Source organism: Geotrypetes seraphini, chromosome 15 (genome assembly GCF_902459505.1).
Source record: "Geotrypetes seraphini chromosome 15, aGeoSer1.1, whole genome shotgun sequence".
NCBI classification, from domain to species: Eukaryota; Metazoa; Chordata; class Amphibia; order Gymnophiona; family Dermophiidae; genus Geotrypetes; species Geotrypetes seraphini.
Window position 1 is genome coordinate 55,937,701 of NC_047098.1, and position 19,720 is coordinate 55,957,420.

At 43.1% G+C, this 19,720-nt stretch overlaps 1 protein-coding gene across 2 annotated transcripts in view; it reads left to right on the top strand.

Annotated features, from left to right (window-relative positions):
* SPNS2 (sphingolipid transporter 2) overlaps positions 1-19,720 on the top strand; it is a 208,396-nt gene that overhangs the window by 173,837 nt on the left and 14,839 nt on the right. Inside the window, exons 10-12 of one of the 2 annotated variants that reach the window (XR_004537091.1) lie at positions 5,288-5,386; positions 13,323-13,486; positions 15,319-15,390. Coding sequence is in view for 1 of the 2 variants with exons in the window: in XM_033921929.1 (XP_033777820.1) it covers positions 5,288-5,386; positions 13,323-13,486 (263 nt within the window). In the remaining variant the exon portion in view is untranslated. The remainder of the gene's footprint in view (positions 1-5,287; positions 5,387-13,322; positions 13,487-15,318; positions 15,391-19,720) is intronic. The other variant, XM_033921929.1, reaches the window with a different exon arrangement.

The following is a 19,720-nucleotide window of genomic DNA, read 5'->3' on the forward strand; positions in this document are numbered from 1 at the left end:
CCATGCCTATACCGGCATTAGGCACCATAAAGCACCTATGGAGGCATGATTCTGGTGCCAATTTTATAGATGCCGGTGGGCGCCTTGAAACTTGGTTTAAAACATCATTTAAATGGCGTTTTTCAGTGAGCATGGGGCCTACCAGACTTCTCTTACTGACCTACAAATGCACTCACTCAGCTGCCCCTCTCTTTCTTCTCCTCTCCCCTCCCCCCCCCCCCCCCCCCGAGCTACACTCAGCAGGTAAGTCTCTCCTATCTGTGCCCTTCTCTTCAACTGCCAACTCCAGACTCCGTCCCTTCTACATTGCTGTTCCGCATTCTTGGAATAAGCTGCCCATCTCTGACAGTGTTCAAGGCCCAGTTAAAAGCCCACCTCTTAACTTTCGAATCCTAACTCCTCTCACTTTGGGTTCTGCATCCCCAACCCTATCTGTCATATCTGTCTGTCCAAGTTAGATTGCAAGCTCTTCCAAGCAGGGACGTCTATAAATGTCAAAATGTACAATGTTACATTTGCCTTTCAGTGCTATAGATATAAATGATAAATTGTAGTAGTAATACCAGTCCCTAAAAAAAGGCAATGTTTACAGAATCTGAGCCTAAGTGCTAATATTCAGTGGAGATAACCAGCTAGCTCATGCTGAATATTAGCATTTAGCTAGCTAAGTGCTATTTAACCGGTCTGAAGCTGTTCCTGTCTAGTTAAATAGAGCAGAATACCAGGGGGTCAGTGCCTCTTGTCTTCCACTGGTTCATCTGTACCACCTTTTGCCTTCAAAGACTGCATTAGTGTCAACACTTTCATGATGAGTTCACATTTCACACTAGAAAGCACAAATGGCTTTTTCCCATAAGCCCGGTTCCTCTCAAAGCTATGTAGCTTGTAATTGTGGTTTCAGACTCTCCTTCTAGTCCTACGTGATGGGTAGCACTGTGGGAGCTCTTAGGGGAATGCTAATTATGAAACAGATTTGCAAATTGCCTGCCAAATCACTAAAACCCAAAGTAGCACTAAAGCTGTCTTGTAATGTTCAAAACGAACTTGATGTGGTGTAGCGACAATATTCAAATCAGTGGGTGCCCTATGTGAATACTACTTTCCACTTAAAATTTTCCTTTCTTGGAAAACTAAATGTGGGGTTTGCTGCATTGCTTCTGTGGTACATGATCTGTATGTAACACAACTTCCCTGATTAGAGATATTGAGAATCCGGAACTAGGAATAATGTTTATTACAGACACATGGCTAAAGAACAAATTTCACCCTGTAACACTAGAGGTTTGCCCAGCGGGCTATAATAATGGATAGAGGAAAAAGGGAGGGGGAGGATAAATGATATGTAAACGTTTCCTAGAAATTGAAAAAGTTAACTCTCTATGTGAACCAGAAACTATCAAATCAAAAGAGACTCTGCATAACATCCTCTAGGCCTAGGGTTACCATATTTTACAAAGGAAAACCCTGGACACATAACCCCGCCCGGTTCCGCCTCCAGCCCTGCCCATTCTGCCTCAGCCTCGCCTGGTTCAGTCTCCAGCCCCGCCCGGTTCTGCTTCTGGCTCTGCCCAGTTCTGCCCCCAGCCCCACCCCCAGCAAGTGTCCTCTCTCCTGTGAGCATGCGCAGCTGCGTGTGACATCATCCGTGCATGCTCAGAGGCCAGAGTTCAGGTTTTTCCGGATGTCTGGTAACCCTATCTAGGCCTCATGCTTTGCCGCAGAGCTGTTATTATTCTAAACTGCATCTTGGCAATTCCTAGCCAGCAGGTAATCTTGAAACCATCCTATCAAGAAATCCATTATATACTCTAGCGAATGACACGGGGACAAATTTGTCCCCGTCCCCGCAGAAACTCAGTGTCGCTTGTGCAGATGAGGACAGAGCTTGCAGGAACGGGGCAAGGGCAGGAAAAGAACTCGCGGGGGACGGGACAGGAAAATAAGTTCCCGCGGGGACGGGGAAAAATTTATCCCCGTATCATTCTCTAATAGGCTCATTGTTTCCACATTCTGGGTACTTAAAGAAGAATGTTGAGTGTATTATTCCCTTTGACGTGGAAAGGAATGTGACAATATCGTGAAAGGAGAGCAACAATAGTACCTTAAAACAATGGGATTTTGCTGTGAAAAATTTTAAATAAACAAAGAACTATGTTTTTGGCACCATTCCATGAAACAGGAAAGGATGTTGTGTCCTTGGCTGAAATGCATTCAAGAGTACACCAAGTAAGCACAGTGCAAGTGTGTTTGTTAGCAGAAATAAAAGGACCAGCTACACTAATGCAACCCCTGTCTTCTCAAACTCTATTTAAAGACGTGAGGTTGACCAACTATGCGTCAGCCACTTTTCCCACACATCCTAAAATGTCAGAATCAACCAACCTGGGATCCATGTGGCTGGGAACATCCCACGCTCTTCTACGTCCAGTAGTGTGGCCACCTCTTTGTCTTCCCCATCCCTATAATATGCGCAGAAAATGTAACCAGAAGACATGGTTTGAATTAAGCTCTAGTTCAGTGGCAAAATAGAATTCCAGCTCTGTAATTTTCCTGTTCTCCTCCCGGATCAGCAACTGATGTTTATGCTGAGAAGCTTTGTCAGTTCTAAAAATAATAATCTAATATAATAAAATGCTAGGCCGCACATGCGCACTCTAAAGTCGTGTTCCCTGATCCGTCGCGGACATGAGAGTGCGCATGTGCGCCTACTATGTCACCACAGCTTGCTCTCCACGTTGCACCGCTGCAAGTCCCACACTCGCAACTCACACATCCGCTGCAGCCTAGCAACTCCGACCACAACCTTCCCCCCTCAACCGCCTATGCCGGCTCAGGCTCCCGCCGCAGTGGAGGGAGGGAAAAGCCTATGACCCCCCTCTTCACGGTTTGTCTCCAGCGCCTCTTCTTTGCTCTCCGCTCACCTCTCTTCCGTTGACTCCGAGAGGGCCGCAGTACGGCCGTGTGAAAGGAGGGTGGGGGGGAGCGAATGGTACGGTTGGATGGGAAGGGAAGCACTTTAATCCATGGGTGGCGAAGGGAGCGACACTCCGCGGTTTGACCGGGCAGGTTGGTTGGCATGTACGGGAGGGGTGGGGGAGGGCCGGCCAGGGACTTCTGCTAACAGGGAGTTGAATGAGAGACGCGGACACTAAAGAGAATGAGCAGCAGGCTCCCGTCCCTGCAGGCTCACAGGCACGAGCGTAGTGTGCTGTGTTTTTTTTGTTTTTGGTTTTTTAGTGAAGGATGTTGCAAATAGGAGCCAGGCTGTGCATGCTGAGCACCCGACTAACGCGCAAGTGGGGTTACCCCACACACACACACACACACACACTGTGCCTAGGAAGGAGTCATTTGTATTGTGTTTAGCGCCCTCATTTATTTTGAAAGGTCAGTTTGCGTGCCTCATCTGAGTCTAAAAGCAAACTGCAGACATGACAGGACCCAGAGGAAATAAGTGAGACACCCCCCCCCCCAAAGCGCTTTGGGAGGGCCTGTTAATGCCATTTATGCAGACAGAGGGGGCAGTAAAAGGGAGGCGTACTGCTGGATAGGGGGAGCAGGAAAGAGGGGTTGATGGAAAGGGGAAGAGGTGCTGATGAACAAGGGGGGCAGAAAAAGGAAGGGAGGCATGGATAGGGGGGAGGTAAAACAAAGGGAGAAGGGCTGCTGCTGGATAAGGGGAGCAGTGAAGGGGTGGAGGTGGACACAGGGGAGGTAAAAGGAAGGGAGAATGGACAGGGGGAGCAGGCAAGGGGTGGTGGTGGACAGCCAAGGAAAAAAAAAGACAGAAATACAGAGAGAAAAAGAAATACAGACAGACACACACACATATATTCTAGCACCCGTTAATGTAACGGGCTATAAGACTAGTAATAATAATAATTCCTATAAATCACCAAAGACTCCTCTTTGATGACAGAATGGAAGCTATGGAGTTTTGTTGTTAAGAGTTTTCAGTAAAAACAAAAAGCTTTGGGTGATAATATCAAAAAGGCTGAAGAATAGCCAACTGTCTTCACTAAGGGTCCTTTTACTAAGGCATGCTAGCCAATCTAGCACGCACTAAACGCTAACGCATCCATTATATTCTATGGATGTGTAAGCATTTAGGTACGCTAAATCGGCTAGCGCACCTTAGTAAAAGAGGGGATAAGAGGCGGATCCTCTTATCACTGATCAAAAATACTATAAGCTGGATAGTCAAAACTCAGATCCTAAATTTCTGCTCTGTTTTCAGTCAAACATAAGAGCCAGTGTTTAGCTGAAAATTCATCTTATTTAGGAGCTTAAAAGTTATGCTGATAAACTTACCCCCTCTTCTACAAAGCCGCGCAGCAACAGCCCCAAAGCCCTATAAATCTCTATGGGCTTCGGGGCCGTTACCGTGCGACTTTGTAGAAGCGGGGGTTAGTCCTATTGTTTATTTGCTTAGAATTATGAGCCTAGGATGGAAAATCAGCACTAAACTCCTTTGCCCCCACCCCAAAACTGCCCCTGTTATCACCCACTATGTGTGTGTATGCCATTGAGTCAACCACTGACCCATGGCTGCATGCACGGTGAGGAAACCTCCCTGTGATGTTTCAAGGCAGAGTAAAGGAGTAGTTTGACATTGCTTTCTCCCATACAGTGTGTGGCTCCACCATGTTGCTACTGCCCAACATAGGGCCCTGCAGCCTACAGCATCTGGTATTCCCCACTGGTCCCCATCCAGGTACTAGCTAGGCCTGACGTTGCTTAGCTTCCGATAGCAAGAATGGACCTACCCATGGCAACTAGGCCATAGGCATCACTCACTATATATGCTCCTAAATTTGAGTTTGGTGAAATTTTGAATATATATTTAAGCATTCATCCCTAGTAAATTTTCAAAGAAGCCAATTTGGGAGCATAATTCTCAAAATTGGGAGCGTAATGGGGGGAATTTTTCAAAGGGAATCTTTAGCATTTAGCGTGCACTAATCATTAGTGTGCGCTAATGCAATTATTATATGCTAACATGGTAGTGTCCTTTGAGGAATTCCTCCCTAATTCTTTGAATATTAGGCCCTATGTTCTCCATTCTCCTTTAGAAAGAGTCTGGTCAGCTTCGGTAACAGCTTGAGATATCTCTATTTTCACTAATCTCCCAAATTTATGCTTAGAACAAAATTTCAGTGTTGCAGCTCTAGGATTACCAGTTTTTCCCCACAGGTGTATCAAGGCAATAGGAGTTTTTCATGGCTTTCATGGGCGATGTAATTTTCCACTCATATGCAACTTCTCTTTCTTTTTGTTCTGTTTGTAGTATGTTGTCATTCCTACCCGTCGAGCAACAGCTGTGGCCTTGCAGAGTTTCACCTCTCACCTCTTGGGAGACGCTGGCAGCCCTTACCTCATTGGATTTGTAAGTGAGACAAGATTTCAAGAAAAATATATAATCCTTCACCAGCAGTCTACAGAAAAAAACTATTCAGTACTTATGTTCACCAGACACATAATCAAATACTTGATTTACTTTGGTCTCACATGAGGTAATGCAGCCCCCATGCAAATACATTTAAATATGTGGAAATAAATGTCGAGTCAAAGAGATACAAGCAATATCCTTTTATTGAACCCAAGGGCAACAGAACATCTTTTTTGTTGAAGGGACCTAACACACCAATCTTTAGCTCCACCCCAAAGCTCACTAGTTGGTGATGCTGCTAGTCAAAGTACAGGTAGGGCCATGGCCTTTGTAGCCCACCCCATACCACTCCTTATGTTGGACTAAATAATGCATTTATGACTAGTTTATTTGAGTACAAAACCAACTTTGAAGGATGTTGCCCAAGTACACACACTTTAACAGGCCCATAAAATAGTTGCCTTGGGAAGTCATTCTAGTCAACAGAATGAGTGCTTCAGTGTCCAAACAAGAGACAAGCCACTGGTAAATCATGTCCACAAAAGTAATTCCAAAAAGCATATGGTAACTAAGCAGCAGTTTACCTGAGAATACCATAGCTCTCTCGGAGGAGAACAGCCTGAACAGCTACTCTGGGTTTATCTGCCCTATGTTTTTACAGATAGCTTAGGAGAGGCTATATATAGTAGAGTTACAAGAAAATAGCTCCATTTTATGTAATGAAGAAAAGATTGAGGGAATGTGACAAGATAGGCCTACAAAATTTTCAGTTGTTAGCTAATACTACACCAAATGTAATAGATGCTTTTCCAGTGTGTTCCAGGACAGGTAATATACAGTGAATTTAGCAGACACAGTCATTTTCAGAAATTGGCTTCCATGATTATGGTTAGAAACATATAGTATATGGCTGGGAGTTCTTATAGTTTTATACAACTGCAGAAGTCATAAGAAAGTGTACTGATCATTATTATGAAGTTACTGTATATGATTCTAATCCTAGTTTTTCCATTTTCGGCCAGATTCTATAAGCAGTGCCTAATTCGGTAGGCGCCTAGCAAAGCAGCACCTACCACATGTCAATCAAAGTCAGGCAAACAAGGAAAACAGTGGAACAGGACATAAAGCTATCCACCAGAGCCAGCGGGATAAGATCAATGATGTTTAGTTCAGTCCAGGATATACAGTATATCCTGGACTGAACTAAACATCATTGATCTTATTCCGCTGGCTCTGGTGGATAGCTTTATGTCCTGACCTTGTCTGCGTTCTGTTGAATCAATGTTGGGCACCATTTGTAGAATCTTGCCTAGTGACGCCTAAATCAACTTAAACATCATAATTTTAGGGGGTGGTATATTAAGCCAGGGTTTTCTTGGCCTAATATACTGGTGCATAACATAGACGTCTACGGTGCCTTACTCAATCCATGCCCAAACTCTGTCCCTAACAACGTCTACTTTTCATGTAGGCACTTTGGTGTAGACAGCTACCCGAAGTGGTAAGCACCTACCGAGTTATGCACTTAGGGCCTGATTCTCAAAACATGTGTCCCGATTGCAGTCAGTAGTAGGCGTCCAACCGCTGTCTGGCTAATTGGGATGCAGGTTTTTTTAAAAAAGCGTGACCAAGGCAGGATGGGTCTCTGTAGCACATCTATAGAAGGCATTGTAGGTCTCTGTAGCACATCTATAGAAACGCATACCCACGCTTAAGTTCATCCAAGGCAGGGTGTGGGTGTGGTTTCTCCCAGAAGTGGCCTTGGGCAGGCTTAAGCATTGGTAAACATTTCCATAGACTTGAGACAGACACCTTAAATGTAGGCCTGCAAATGCTGGCCCACATTTATGGCATCTGTCCGGAGGTGTAGACACGATTCTGAATAGGATGCCAATGTGTGATTGACACACGATTGGTGGCTGCTTCTTAGGTGGCCACCAATATCGGCGTCCTATACAGAATCAGGCCCTTACTGGCTAATTAATTTTTTTAAATTGTTTACAAATCAGTTTTTAATGGTGTTTTCAATTATCAGTGCCAATTAAGCTAATTTTACAAAAATTAAGTTAGGTGCCTAGATCAGTAGGTGCCCCAATCCAGGTGACTACCAGTAGGCACCTTTTAAAAAATTAGGGTACTCCTGTGTATATTCATTCAGTATCTCATTTACTCACTCACTGCTCTACACTTAAAAGCACCCAAGTAATTAGTAGTGGGAGGGGAAGATGACTGTAATTTCAATTTTGGTTCTAGTATCATAGGCAGGTAGTATGATACACATATCACAAAAATGTTCAACCCTTCTCCAAAATCAGTACTAGAGTGGGGAAGAGCTCTTACAGGACAAATGTTGAACAAGGCTTATGATCAAAAGACATATGGAAGGTAATTCTGTAAAGAGACATCTACAACGCACTTACTTGGAGTCTATAAGTAGGCATATCCTGTTCTTCATAGAATGCCATCTTAAAATGCAAAGAATGCACCCATATTGTTGGCAAGATCACTTATACCAGCCATAGAGCTGGTATAAATGATCACACCTGGATTGGTAAAGAGCACACATAAATCATAAGATTGCACATCCTGCCCAAATTCCGCCCTTGTGAACGCCTAACTGCAAACTACACACCATTGGCACTATTTTATAGAATAGCATGCAGCTACTGGCATTTAGGCACGTATGTTGGCACATGTGTGCCTAAATGCCAGAATTCAGATTATATATGTGCTTTCTTGGCACCTAAATCTTGGTGCCCGCCTTATAGAATTACTCCCCTACATATGTCAAAGTGCAAAACAAGCTGATTCGGTCCTGGTTTTATCTCATTGCATACTAGAAGTTGTAGTCCTTGTATAAAATAGGATCACATCTCCTTACGTACAGTAGAGTTATAATCCAGGATTACATCTTCATCTAAGGACTTTCTTAAGAGATCAGATTCCACAGGTGACTCTTGAGGGGAGGAATGCTGGCCTAGTGCCTAACCCTCAGTAAGCCTGGTTCTAAGAGAGAGGTTGTAGAGGATCTGCATTAAAGATAGTTTTCACAGCAACCTGTGAACTACTTTCTGCCTAGATTAATGATTTAGGTTGCATTTCAGGACATATCATCAGATTAAGGCACAAATAGCTGTTGAGGAAAAGCTCTGGTGTTAATTTAATTCTCTCCCCTCCCCCCCTCCTCCAAGGCAGAGCTCCTCCAAGGCAGAGCTTTTTGATTTATAGGCTCTCCAGCCAACCAGGAACAGGGAATTACTTTGGTAGGATTTTTTTGCCCTTTTTTTTCTTCCAAGTATAAGTACTTCTGCACCACAGTATTGATGGGAAACATCGTATCACCAAAGCTGCTGCTCAGGTTACAACTTCTATCTCTGTGCAGACAGAAAATGTTACCCAGGCAAAGGGAATAGTTCCATGTACAAGTTGTCTTCAGCTTCAATCCCTCATGAACGAAGTAAAAGAACTGAGAGAGGAGGTGGAAAGACTAAGAAGCACGCATAAGAATGAAGCATCCATGAGAATGAGAGGATACATCGATGAAATGGTTCATGAGGTGTCAAAGATTTCCAGCAGTGGGGAAGAAGAGGCTGTGCTGAGGGAAGGCAGCTGGACTCAGATTACAGAATACTGCAAAATTGATACTGTGATTCCCCCCACCCTTGAACTGAAGAACCGGTATGCTGTCCTGGAAGTGGAGGAGATGAGAGCATTCCAAGGAGAGGAAGGACCAAAGTTTGAGATCCCCAAAATTACTGAATCCGTGACCACTAGGAGGTGTAAGGTAGTGGTAGATGGTGATTCCCTTCTGAGGGGTACAGAAGTGTCCATCTGCAGACCAGACATGATGTCACGAGAGGTATGCTGTCTACCTGGTGCCAAAATCCAAGATGTTACAGAGAGCTTGCTGAGACTCATCAAGCCTGATGACTACTATCCGATGCTGCTCATCCACATTGGTACTAACAATACTGCCAGGTACCCCAATGAATGTGTCAAAATTGATTTTGTGGCTCTGGGAGAGAAGGTGAAGCAGTCAGGTGCGCAGGTGGTATTCTCGTCCATCCTTCCTGTCGAGGGTAAAGGCCAGGGCAGAGAAGCTCACATCCTGAAGATGAATGCATGGCTACATGAATGATGTCGTCGAGAACATTTTCGCTTCCTGGACCATAGGATGATTTTCCAAGGGCTGCTGAGCAGGGATGGTGTGCATCTATCAAAGAAGGGAAGAAGTGTCTGTCAGCAGACTGGCTAATCTACTGAAGACTGTTTTAAACTAGAAGTGATAGGGAAGGGTGATCAAAGTTCCCAGGTGAGTATATGCCCTCAGGTAAGTAAATCACTGGATACCTCTACATGGATGGGAAAAGGGGGTAATGTCTAGAAAGCTCAAAATGCTCAAAGTATGGGAAACAAGATTCTGGGTCTAGAAGCTGTGATGGAAGAAGAGGAGTTGGATATAGTGGCCATTATGGAGATGTGGTTCAAGGATGATCCATGACTGGGATTTAGTTATACCGGGCTATAATCTGTTCAGGAAAGACAGGATAGGAAGAAAAGGAGGGGGTGTAGCGTTATATGTTAAAGATCATATCAAAGCCACACAATTGCATAATCTGCAGGGCAAGGAAGAGACACTGTGGATCAATTTGGAAAGAGGGAATGGTGAATATATTTACACTGGTGTGATATGCAAGCCTCCTTCACAGACAGAAGAAGTAGACAGAGATTTAATAGTAGCATTCAGAATATATCTAAAAAAAAGGGAAGTCTTGCTAACAGGTGATTTTAACATGCCAGATGTTGATTGGGGTATCCCTGTTGTGGGGTCTACTAGAAGTAGGGAGATCCTGGATTCTCTATAAGGAGAACTGTTCCAGCAGTTGGTAATGGAACCCACGTGGGATGGGGTCATACGGGACTTAGTGCTTACAAACGGGGAAAGTGTTTCTGATGTTACAGTGGGTGATCGTCTGGCATCCAGTGATCACTGCATGGTACAGTTTAATATTAAGATGGGTATAGAGAGGGCTCATTCAAAAGCAAAGGTTTTAGACTTTTAAAAAACTGACTTTGTTCAAATGGGGGTTTACGTCAAGGAATTGTTGTCTGGGTGGGAACATCTGGAAGGAGTGGAAATGCGGTGGGCAAAACTGAAAGGAGCGATTGTAAGGGCGACAAACCTTTTTGTGAAGCAAGTAAGAGGAAAAGAAGGTCCCCTTGGTTCTCAAAAGTAGTAGCTGAGAACGTAAGGAATAAGAGGTTAGCTTTCATAAACTACAAAAGATTACAGAAAGAGGAAGACAGGCAAAAATATCTGGAAAAGTTAAGAGAGGCTGGTCGTATAGTCAGCAAAGCAAAGATGCAAATGGAAGAAAAAATAACAGACATGGTAAAATGGGGAGAGAATATATTTTTTAGACATATTAGTGATAGGGAGAAATGCAAAAGTGGCATTGTGAGACTCAAAGGTGAAGGGGAGGAATATGTAGAAGCTGATAAAGAATAGGCCTAATTGCTTAACAAATATTTCTGTTCTGTGTTCACGGCTGAAGCGCCAGGAGTGAGACCGCAGAAGACAAACATGAATAGGGATGGAGGAGTAATAGACCCTGATCGATTTTCAGAGGGTTGTGTTCGTGAGGAGCTAGCTAAAATAAAGGTAGATAAAGCGATGGGGCCGGATGGTGTACATCCGAGGGTGCTGAAGGAACTTAGGGATGTTCTGGTAGCTCCGATGACTAACCTTTTCAATGAGCCTTTAGAGTCGGGAGTGGTACCAGAGAACTGGATAAGGGCAGATATGGTCCCTCTCCACAAAAGTGGAAGTAAGGAAGATGTAGTGAATTACAGGCCAGTAAGTCTGATTTCTGTGGTAAGCAAATTAATGGAAACATTTTTAAAACAGAGAATGGTCAAGTTTCTGTAATCCTGTAGATTACAGGACTGGAAGCAACATGGATTCAGTAGAGGTAGGTCTTGTCAGACAAATCTGATCAATTTCTTTGACTGAGTGACCAGAGAATTGGATAGAGGATGTGCGCTAGATGTGGTGTATTTAGATTTTAGCAAAGCCGTTGACATTGTTCCACACAGATATCTAATAAATAAACTAAGTGCTCTTGGGATGGGTCCCAAAGTGACAGGCTGGGTCAAGAACTGGTTGAGTGGAAGATGACAGAGGGTAGTGATCTGAGGAAAGGGATGTTACCAGTGGTGTGCCTCAAGGTTCTGTTTTTGGGCCTGTTCTTTTTAACATTTTTATAAATGATATTGCTGAAGGGTTGTCGGGTAAGATTTGCCTCTTTGCGGATGATATCAAAATCTGCAATAGAGTAGACACGACGGATGGTGTGAATAACATGAAGAAAGACCTGGCGAAGCTTGAAGAATGGTCTGAAATTTGGCAGCTAAAATTTAATGCTAAGAAATGCAAGGTCATGCATTTGGGCTGCAAAAACCAGAGGGAACAGTACAGTTTAGGGGGTGAAGAATTTATGTGCATGACGGAAGAGCAGGACTTGGGTGTGATTGTTTTGTGATGATCTTAAGGTGTCCAAACAGGTTGAAAAGGTGACGGTGAAAGCTAGAAGGATGCTAGGTTGCATAGGGAGAAGTATGGCCAATAGGAAAAAAGAAGAGACCTCATTTAGAATATTGTGTACAATTCTGGAGGCCGCACCTTCAAAAAGATATAAAAAGGATGGAGTTGGTCCAGAGGATGGCTACTAAAATATTGTGTGCTCTTCATGATAAAGCGTATGGGGACAGACTTAAAGATCTCAATCTGTATACTTTGGAGGAAAGGCAGGAGAGGGAAGATATGATAGAGTCATTTAAATACCTACATAATATGAGTTGAGTCTCTTTCATTTGAAAGGAAACTCTGCAATGAGAGGGTATAGGATAAAGTTAAGAGATGATAGGCTCTGGAGTAATCTGATGAAATACTTTTTTATGGAAAGGGTGTTAAATGCATGGAACAGTCTCCCAGAAGAGGTGGTGTAAACAGAAACTGTGTCTGAATTCAAGAGGGCCTGGGATAGGCTTTGGGATCTCTCAAAGAGATGATGGTTACTGTGGATGGGCAGACTAGATGGGCCATTTGGCCTTTATCTGCCGTCATGTTTTTATGCAGTAGTGTTCCACTGTTCCCTCTAAGCTGAGCAGCAGGCCTCCAACTGCATTGCTGCCAGCAGGGGGTGGTGTTTCAATATTTTTCTTTCAATGACTAGAGACAGGCTGGAGAAACAGCACCCCTTACTGGAATGACTGTAAGTGGAAGACTCCCGCTTAGCTTAGCGAGAACGGTAGTTATGATCAGGACTATCTCAGCTTGTCACCCTAAGAATAGAGTGCTCACAAGATACAAACTGTTTCATTTTCAGAAAATGTTGCTGGCACTGATATAGTGAAGTGTTTGGTACATCAGGTTAGACTCAATTCATAGGGAAGGTAATGATTAAAACAAAAACTATACAGAAGGAGGGAAGAAAAAAGACAGTAAAAGACCTTGGCAACAGAAATCTAAATACCTAGTACGTTTGATCTACTACTATTAATTATTTCTATAGTGCTAGTAGACACAGAGTCACAAAGAGTAAGAAAACAGTCCCTGCTCAAAAGAGCTTACAATCTAAACAGGCAAGAAAGACAAAGAAGATGTCATAGATACAGTTAAGGGGAACGGTTAATCTAATTTGAGATGTCACCTTAGCTCAAAGGAAAAGAATAAGGACTCGTGTCTGAATCACACAAAGTATATTTGAGGTTGATTGACAAACTCAAACTTTCCAGTTGGAGATTGCCACATAGGTCATTAGGAAATGCCTAGCAAAAAAAACATTTGTATTTCTGGTAAACAGAAACAATTGTACCCTGGCTGACCTAAGCACCGAGGATCGTTTCTATTATTTTCTCTTTCTTTCCCCAGATCTCAGACCTGATACGGCAAAGCACCACCGAGTCTGCTCTCTGGGAATTCCTGAGCCTCGGCTATGCATTGATGCTGTGTCCCTTCATTGTTGTGTTGGGAGGGATGTTTTTCCTGGCCACAGCTCTCTTCTTCCTTGAGGACCGGGCCAAAGCTGAACAGCAGTGAGTAAACTAGATGCACGCAAATGATTTCATGGCAAAAAACCAATAGGAATGAAAACGGTAGTACGCGCCCTAGAAAGCAATTTCTCGCTTTGCGCAGTAATGTTTCCACTGCCAGCTCGCAGATACGTAGTTTCAAGCGCCCCAGTAGTTTTATGTTATTTGTTTTTCATGGAAAAAATTGCAGAGATAAGAATTTTGCATTTTTCATCTAAACATGACACTGGATGTTAACTTTTTCATGAAAAATTGATTTGGCGTGAAAGCCCTTAGTGAAAGGTCTTGTAAAGTGACATGTGGCTCACTAAGGCGCTGAGGTTGCGGGATTGAATCTCAGCGGTGCTCCTTGTGATGCTGGGCAAGTAACTTAGGGGTCCTTTTACTAAGGCACGTTAGCCGATGTAGCGCATGCTATATATTAGTGCACGCTAAACGTTAATGCGTCCATAGACTATAACGGACGTGTTTGCATTTAGTAAAAGGATCCCAATATCCTCCATTGCCCCAGGTACAAAATAAGTACCTGTATAAAGTAGAACCCCAAAAAATGGTGATCCGTCAAATGCGCGCAGGTCGAATGCGTACGACAACAAGTGTGCGCAACAGCTGTTGCACAGACATATGTGCACATTTGTCATGCATGGATGCTGCGCGCATAGGTCGGGTACGTGTTTGACGCGCACGCCTTTGTCATGTGCTTATATGTTGTGCGCACATTTGTCGGCACATATTTGATGGCGCGCATTTGTCATGTGCGCATTTGATGGTGTACCCCAAAAACTGTATACAAGTCCCATTCCCTTTCCCTATTCACTAAAGTGACTTAACCCAAGTTATTCACCATAGGCCTCATTCTGTCCAATGAGGCCTATTCATTAAATAACTCGAATTAAGCTACCTTAACATAGCTTAATGTGAGTTAGTGAATAGGACCCTAAACCAGGCATAAAGCAAAACATTATGCCCAGATTAGGGGCAATATTTCTTAGAATGCTTTCTGCACTGCCCTGTAGAGTAGGAAAGGATGTCGTGCCATGCATTTCCTGCAACAATTCTCTGGGTATTACAATAGTTAGTTCTAGTATTTCCAATGGTGAAGTAAGAGTGAGTGGCACCCAGGGTGACCCCATCCTGCCCCCCCCCCCCGCCACTTTCAGAACCCCTTCCCTTTCCCCTTTCTTTTTAGCCTTCTCTGGCGAGAGCAGCATCCCACGTCAGTGTCGGCTCGCATGTCACGTTCTAGGCCCCAGAAGTGATGGCAGAGAGAGCGCCAATGCCAACATGGGTAGCAAGCTCACGCCGGGGAAGTAAAAAAGGTAGGGGGAAGGCAAGGGGCACACGCATGCAGCAAGGAGAGGAATGGGGGGGGGCAGAGAGGAGGATAGGTGCCACGCTCTTAGCAAGACAGCACCTGGGGAGGATCGCCTCCCTCCGTTACTATGTCACTGAGTATTGCAATTGTAAATTAAATGCAAAGAATTGCCTGGCATAGTGGCTCCCAAACCTATCCTGGGGGCTCCCCAGCAAGTCAGGTTTTCAAGATATCCTCCATGAATATTCATGAGAGAGATTAGCATGCCCTGTCTCCAGGATAGGTTTGGGAGCCACTGGCCCAGCATTCAAAAACACTTAATTAAAAACTCATACGCATGTTTAAATATTGGAGCAAAAGCCAGGACAGAGATAAAACATTTAGACACTGAGGTGCTAGCGGAGGGGGTTGACCTCAGGAGTTAATCTTTGACCTAAACTGCATGGCTCACCCAGCATCATGAAGAGCCAAGGATGGCTGTCCTCAACAGAATAAAAATGGCTGCATTTCTTTTCATCAGAGAGAGAAGTTCTGATCCTCTCACTGGCAGCTGCAGTGACTCAGAAGACATTTCCATCTGACAGAGTTTTGGGTCAGTCTCTCCTCTTTGTTTTCTTTAAATTTTTCTTTTTGCATGTCTGATTTCTTTACCGTCTTGAACTGAAAAGGTACGAAGGGATATAAATTGAGCTATTATTATTATTTATGTATGAATGAAGCAGCTCTATTCCCTGCTTGCTCCAAAACTGAATTGTTCTGGTACTAGCTCTTGTTAAAGATAGATTCTCGTCATACTTGTATTTCCACAAACCTTATGGACGATACCATTCTTTCAGTTTGTAACCAGGTCTTATTTTTTTAAGTTTAGCTTTTCCTAAGGGTATTCTAGTTCTTGTGGTCGGTTGAATATTAATGGGTGCGCAAGAGATGCCCCTTTCTTGTTTAAGGAAGGCATTTCATCCAATTTCAACAGTTAGAATTACTCAGACTATCACAATGCATTTTGCTCAGACCCCACAAAAATATTTGAATTTTTAATCCACTTTTCCCGTCAAGTTCAGAGTGGCTTCCAGTAGAAGTCAGTACCGTTGTGCTCAATGGTAAGTCATTCATGAGATCACTTTTTCCTCTGGAGGTTGCTTTTAAAAATCTGCTGAGCGCATAAGCCATCTTTCAACAAATATTCAGCTTCACTTAACTAGTTAATTATGTGGCCAAATACTGTAAATAGCTTAATCTTAGCTACTCAAAATGTGGCCAGGATTATCTAGCTCAGTGGTTCCCAACCCTGTCCTGGGGGACCACCAGGCCAGTCGGGTTTTCAGGATAGCCCTAATGATATGCATGAGAGAGATTTGCATATAATGGAGGTGCCAGGCATGCAAATCTGCTCCATGCATATTTATTAGCGCTATCCTGAAAACCTGACTGGCCTGGTGGTCCCCCAAGACAGGGATGGGAACCACTGATCTAGCTAACATTAGCCAATTTAAAACTAAACAGCCCACTGAGCAGCTAAATCTGAGTTTGCCCCATGAATACCTCCCACCCAACTGGCTCAGAGTGGGACATGGAAAAAATTTGGGAGGAAGCCCCAAAGTCCACCAAGTAGGCTGTATCCCCTTTAACATGTGACAGAATTGGGTCCACTGCAGCCTGGGGACTCAGCAATTCATTGTCTGTATCCCACTAATGCTGGCCCTACACCCAGCCCCTTTTTCACCAGGAAATATCTGTGTGGTCTGCAGAATTAACTGCACACACTCAGCTGGTTAGCTCAGTTTTAACCTTGTAAATCTTTTGAACATTGATTCCTCCACCACCTCGACTCTTTGTTGTTTTGCACTACTTATCGTGGCAAAATTATTATTCATTATGATTTCAAATGAAGCAGGACCATTCAAATAAACCTACAAGGGTGGAAATTAAAATGTGAAAACCTGAGGTATGGCCATATCAGAGATTAAATTGTGCATCCTGAGGTTATAATCAGTGGATAGGGTGGACTGTTTCCTAGCAAGAGCAGCTGACAGCTACATGTTTTCTTAAAGATAAGATTGGTGTAGAGACTTTAAAATTTGTTACTCTCAGACATTTTTTGTCATCATGCAAAGCTTTTTCACATCACACTTAACCCTCCTTTTACTAAGCCGTGGTAGAGGTTTCTACCATGGCCCGGAGTTCTAAATGCTCCGATGCTTTATGAGCCATGGAGCATTTAGTGCTCCAGGCCACAGTAGAAACCTCTACCATGGCTTAGTAAAAGAGGGCATTAGACTACTGCAACACCCTTTAAAAAAAAAAAAAAAAAAATCTTTCCAAGGTTTCTTCCTTTTGTTTAATATGTTTTGTCAGGTTAGTCTTATTCGTTTGTTTTGTTTCCCCCAGAAATTTTGTAATTTTATTTTTTTGTACATCACTTCGAATTTTGAATAAGCAATTAATCAAATTTTTATTAAACTTGAAACTTCAAAATTCTGATGCTTGTGTAATTGGGGAAATGACCAAAACGGGTCATTTTACACCCCAGCTTTAAAAAACTCCACTGGCTTCTCATTGCTTGGTGAATTAGATTTAAAATGTTGTTATTGGTTGTTGAAGATCATGCAAAATAATGCCTCTTTAGCTATTTCAATTTGTTTAAAAATGTATTGGCCCCTTAGAAATTTGAGGTCTCGGGGAACATGTTTGCTGACTGTTCTCTTCTTCTACTAGGTCTGAGTAGAACAGAGGTGTCAAAGTCCCTCCTAGAGGGCCACAATCTAGTCAGGTTTTCAGGATTTCCCCAACGAATATGCATGAGATCTATTAGCATACAATGAAAGCAGTGCATGCAAATAGATCTCATGCATATTCATTGGGAAAATCCTGAAAACCTGACTGAACTACGGACTCGAGGAGAGATTTTGACACCCCTGGAGTAGAAGATGAGTTATGGATGGTTTTTATAATTGGTCCAACAATGTAGAATGGCCTTCTTCTAGAACCAGCTCCTCTTTTCCTGTTTAGGATACAGTTGAAAACATATCTGTTCCAGAAAGCATTTTGTTGAAGGAGTTATTGCAGCTATGTCAGTAGTTAAATGATTATTTGTCTATTTCCTGACATTTTATACTGGCGGCTATATGAATTAAGTTTTGTATGGTCTGACGGTCTTATGTTAGGCTGAAGATGTTAATTTGAATCAGTAGATTCTAGTTACATTTGTATTGTTTTATTTTGTATTGTTCAGAGATATTATGTATGATTTATTGTAACCTGCTTAGATCATGTGGTGATATAAGTTTGATCAATAATAATAATAATGTCCCAGCATAGGACTAAAAAGGAGACCAAGTGACCTCCTGCAGGTGAGCAAGCCTGTCCAACCAAGAGGTGAAGCATATCTTAACCAATGTAGCCTAGTCGGGGCAACCACGTAGAGTTGATAATCCTTATCCAAATTGACCAGGAAGCAGCATTACTGACATTTTCAGATGTGACGCGGACAAGAGGTCATAGCTTAAAACTGAATGGCAGCAGGTTCAGGACAAATGTCAGGAAGTTCTGTTTCACACAAAGAGTGGTGGGCGCTTGGAATGCTCTCCCGGAGGAGGTGGTGGCAGAAAATACAGTGCTGGGTTTCAAACGCAAGTTGGATGCACACCTTCTTGCAGATCATATCGAGGGATACGGGAAATCCGGGTCTCCGACAAGGAGCACCTAAATGGGCCTCCGCGTGTGCGGATCGCCGGACTAGATGGACCTTGGTCTGATCCGGTGAAGGCGTTTCTTATGTTCTTATGTTCTTACCTGCCAACAACTAGATGAGAAAACAAAAAGTGGGGATTAAATTAAAATCTGCTTAATACTTGGAATCTAGCTAGTTACTTGGGACCTGGGTTGGCCACTATTGGAAACAGGATACTGGGCTTGATGGGCCTATGATCTATCCCAGTATAGCAATTCAATTCTTATGTTATATTTTGAAGACCACAGGTAATTCTATGACTTTAGCAAATATATTAGTTCTGAACCATTGCTACAGTTCTCTGTTTACTGAGTACCCCAAATAATATGCTAAAATATCCAGACAAAGGGTTAACCTTCTAAATAATCAAACTTTAGGCAGGTCTACTGTAGGGAGTTGCTGGGAACTATAATACCGCTTAAAGTTATTACCCCCTAGATAACAATCACTGCTACAGAGACACTAGATAAACAAATAATTATCCTGCCCCTCAGACCGGTCACTGGATTTCCTCCTCACATTCCAGAATCCCGAGTAATGACAGAAAAATGCCGCAGCCAAGGTTCTGTCATAGAGAGAAAGCTGATTACCTTCCTGTACACGGCAAATAATTGTATCCTGACCAAACAGATCTACGAGGGCTCAACGCAGGAAACTGAGCACTCACACAATTCAAAACAAAGAAGACAGTGTAGAGCCGTTTGGGAGCCTAATGTTCTATTTTCATGGACTTCTATAAACAGAAAAACACTTCTATTGTTTCATTCAAATATCTGAATGTGCCGTGCAAAATGCCTTACTGAGCCAGCTTGGCCTTTTTGACAGATAGGTTGGAGAGATTGGAATTGAGATATCCAGGTCAGGATGAGCTCGGTTCCCCTTATATTTATAAAAGAGTAGGGACTTGATATATTGCTTTTTCTGTGTGGTTACAATCAAAGTGGTTTACATATTTTAGACTTATTTTGTACCTGGGGCAAAGAAGTGTTAAGTGGCTTGCCCAGAACCACAAGGAGCTGTAGTGGGAACCAAGCTCACAACCTCAGGGTGTTGAGACAGCTACTTTCACCACTAGGCCACTCCCTCCACTGAATGTGTGTGTGTATTTGCTGACACATAAGAACATAAGAAATAAGAACATAAGAAATGGCTTCACCGGATCAGACTCTAGGTCCATCCAGTCCGGCGACCC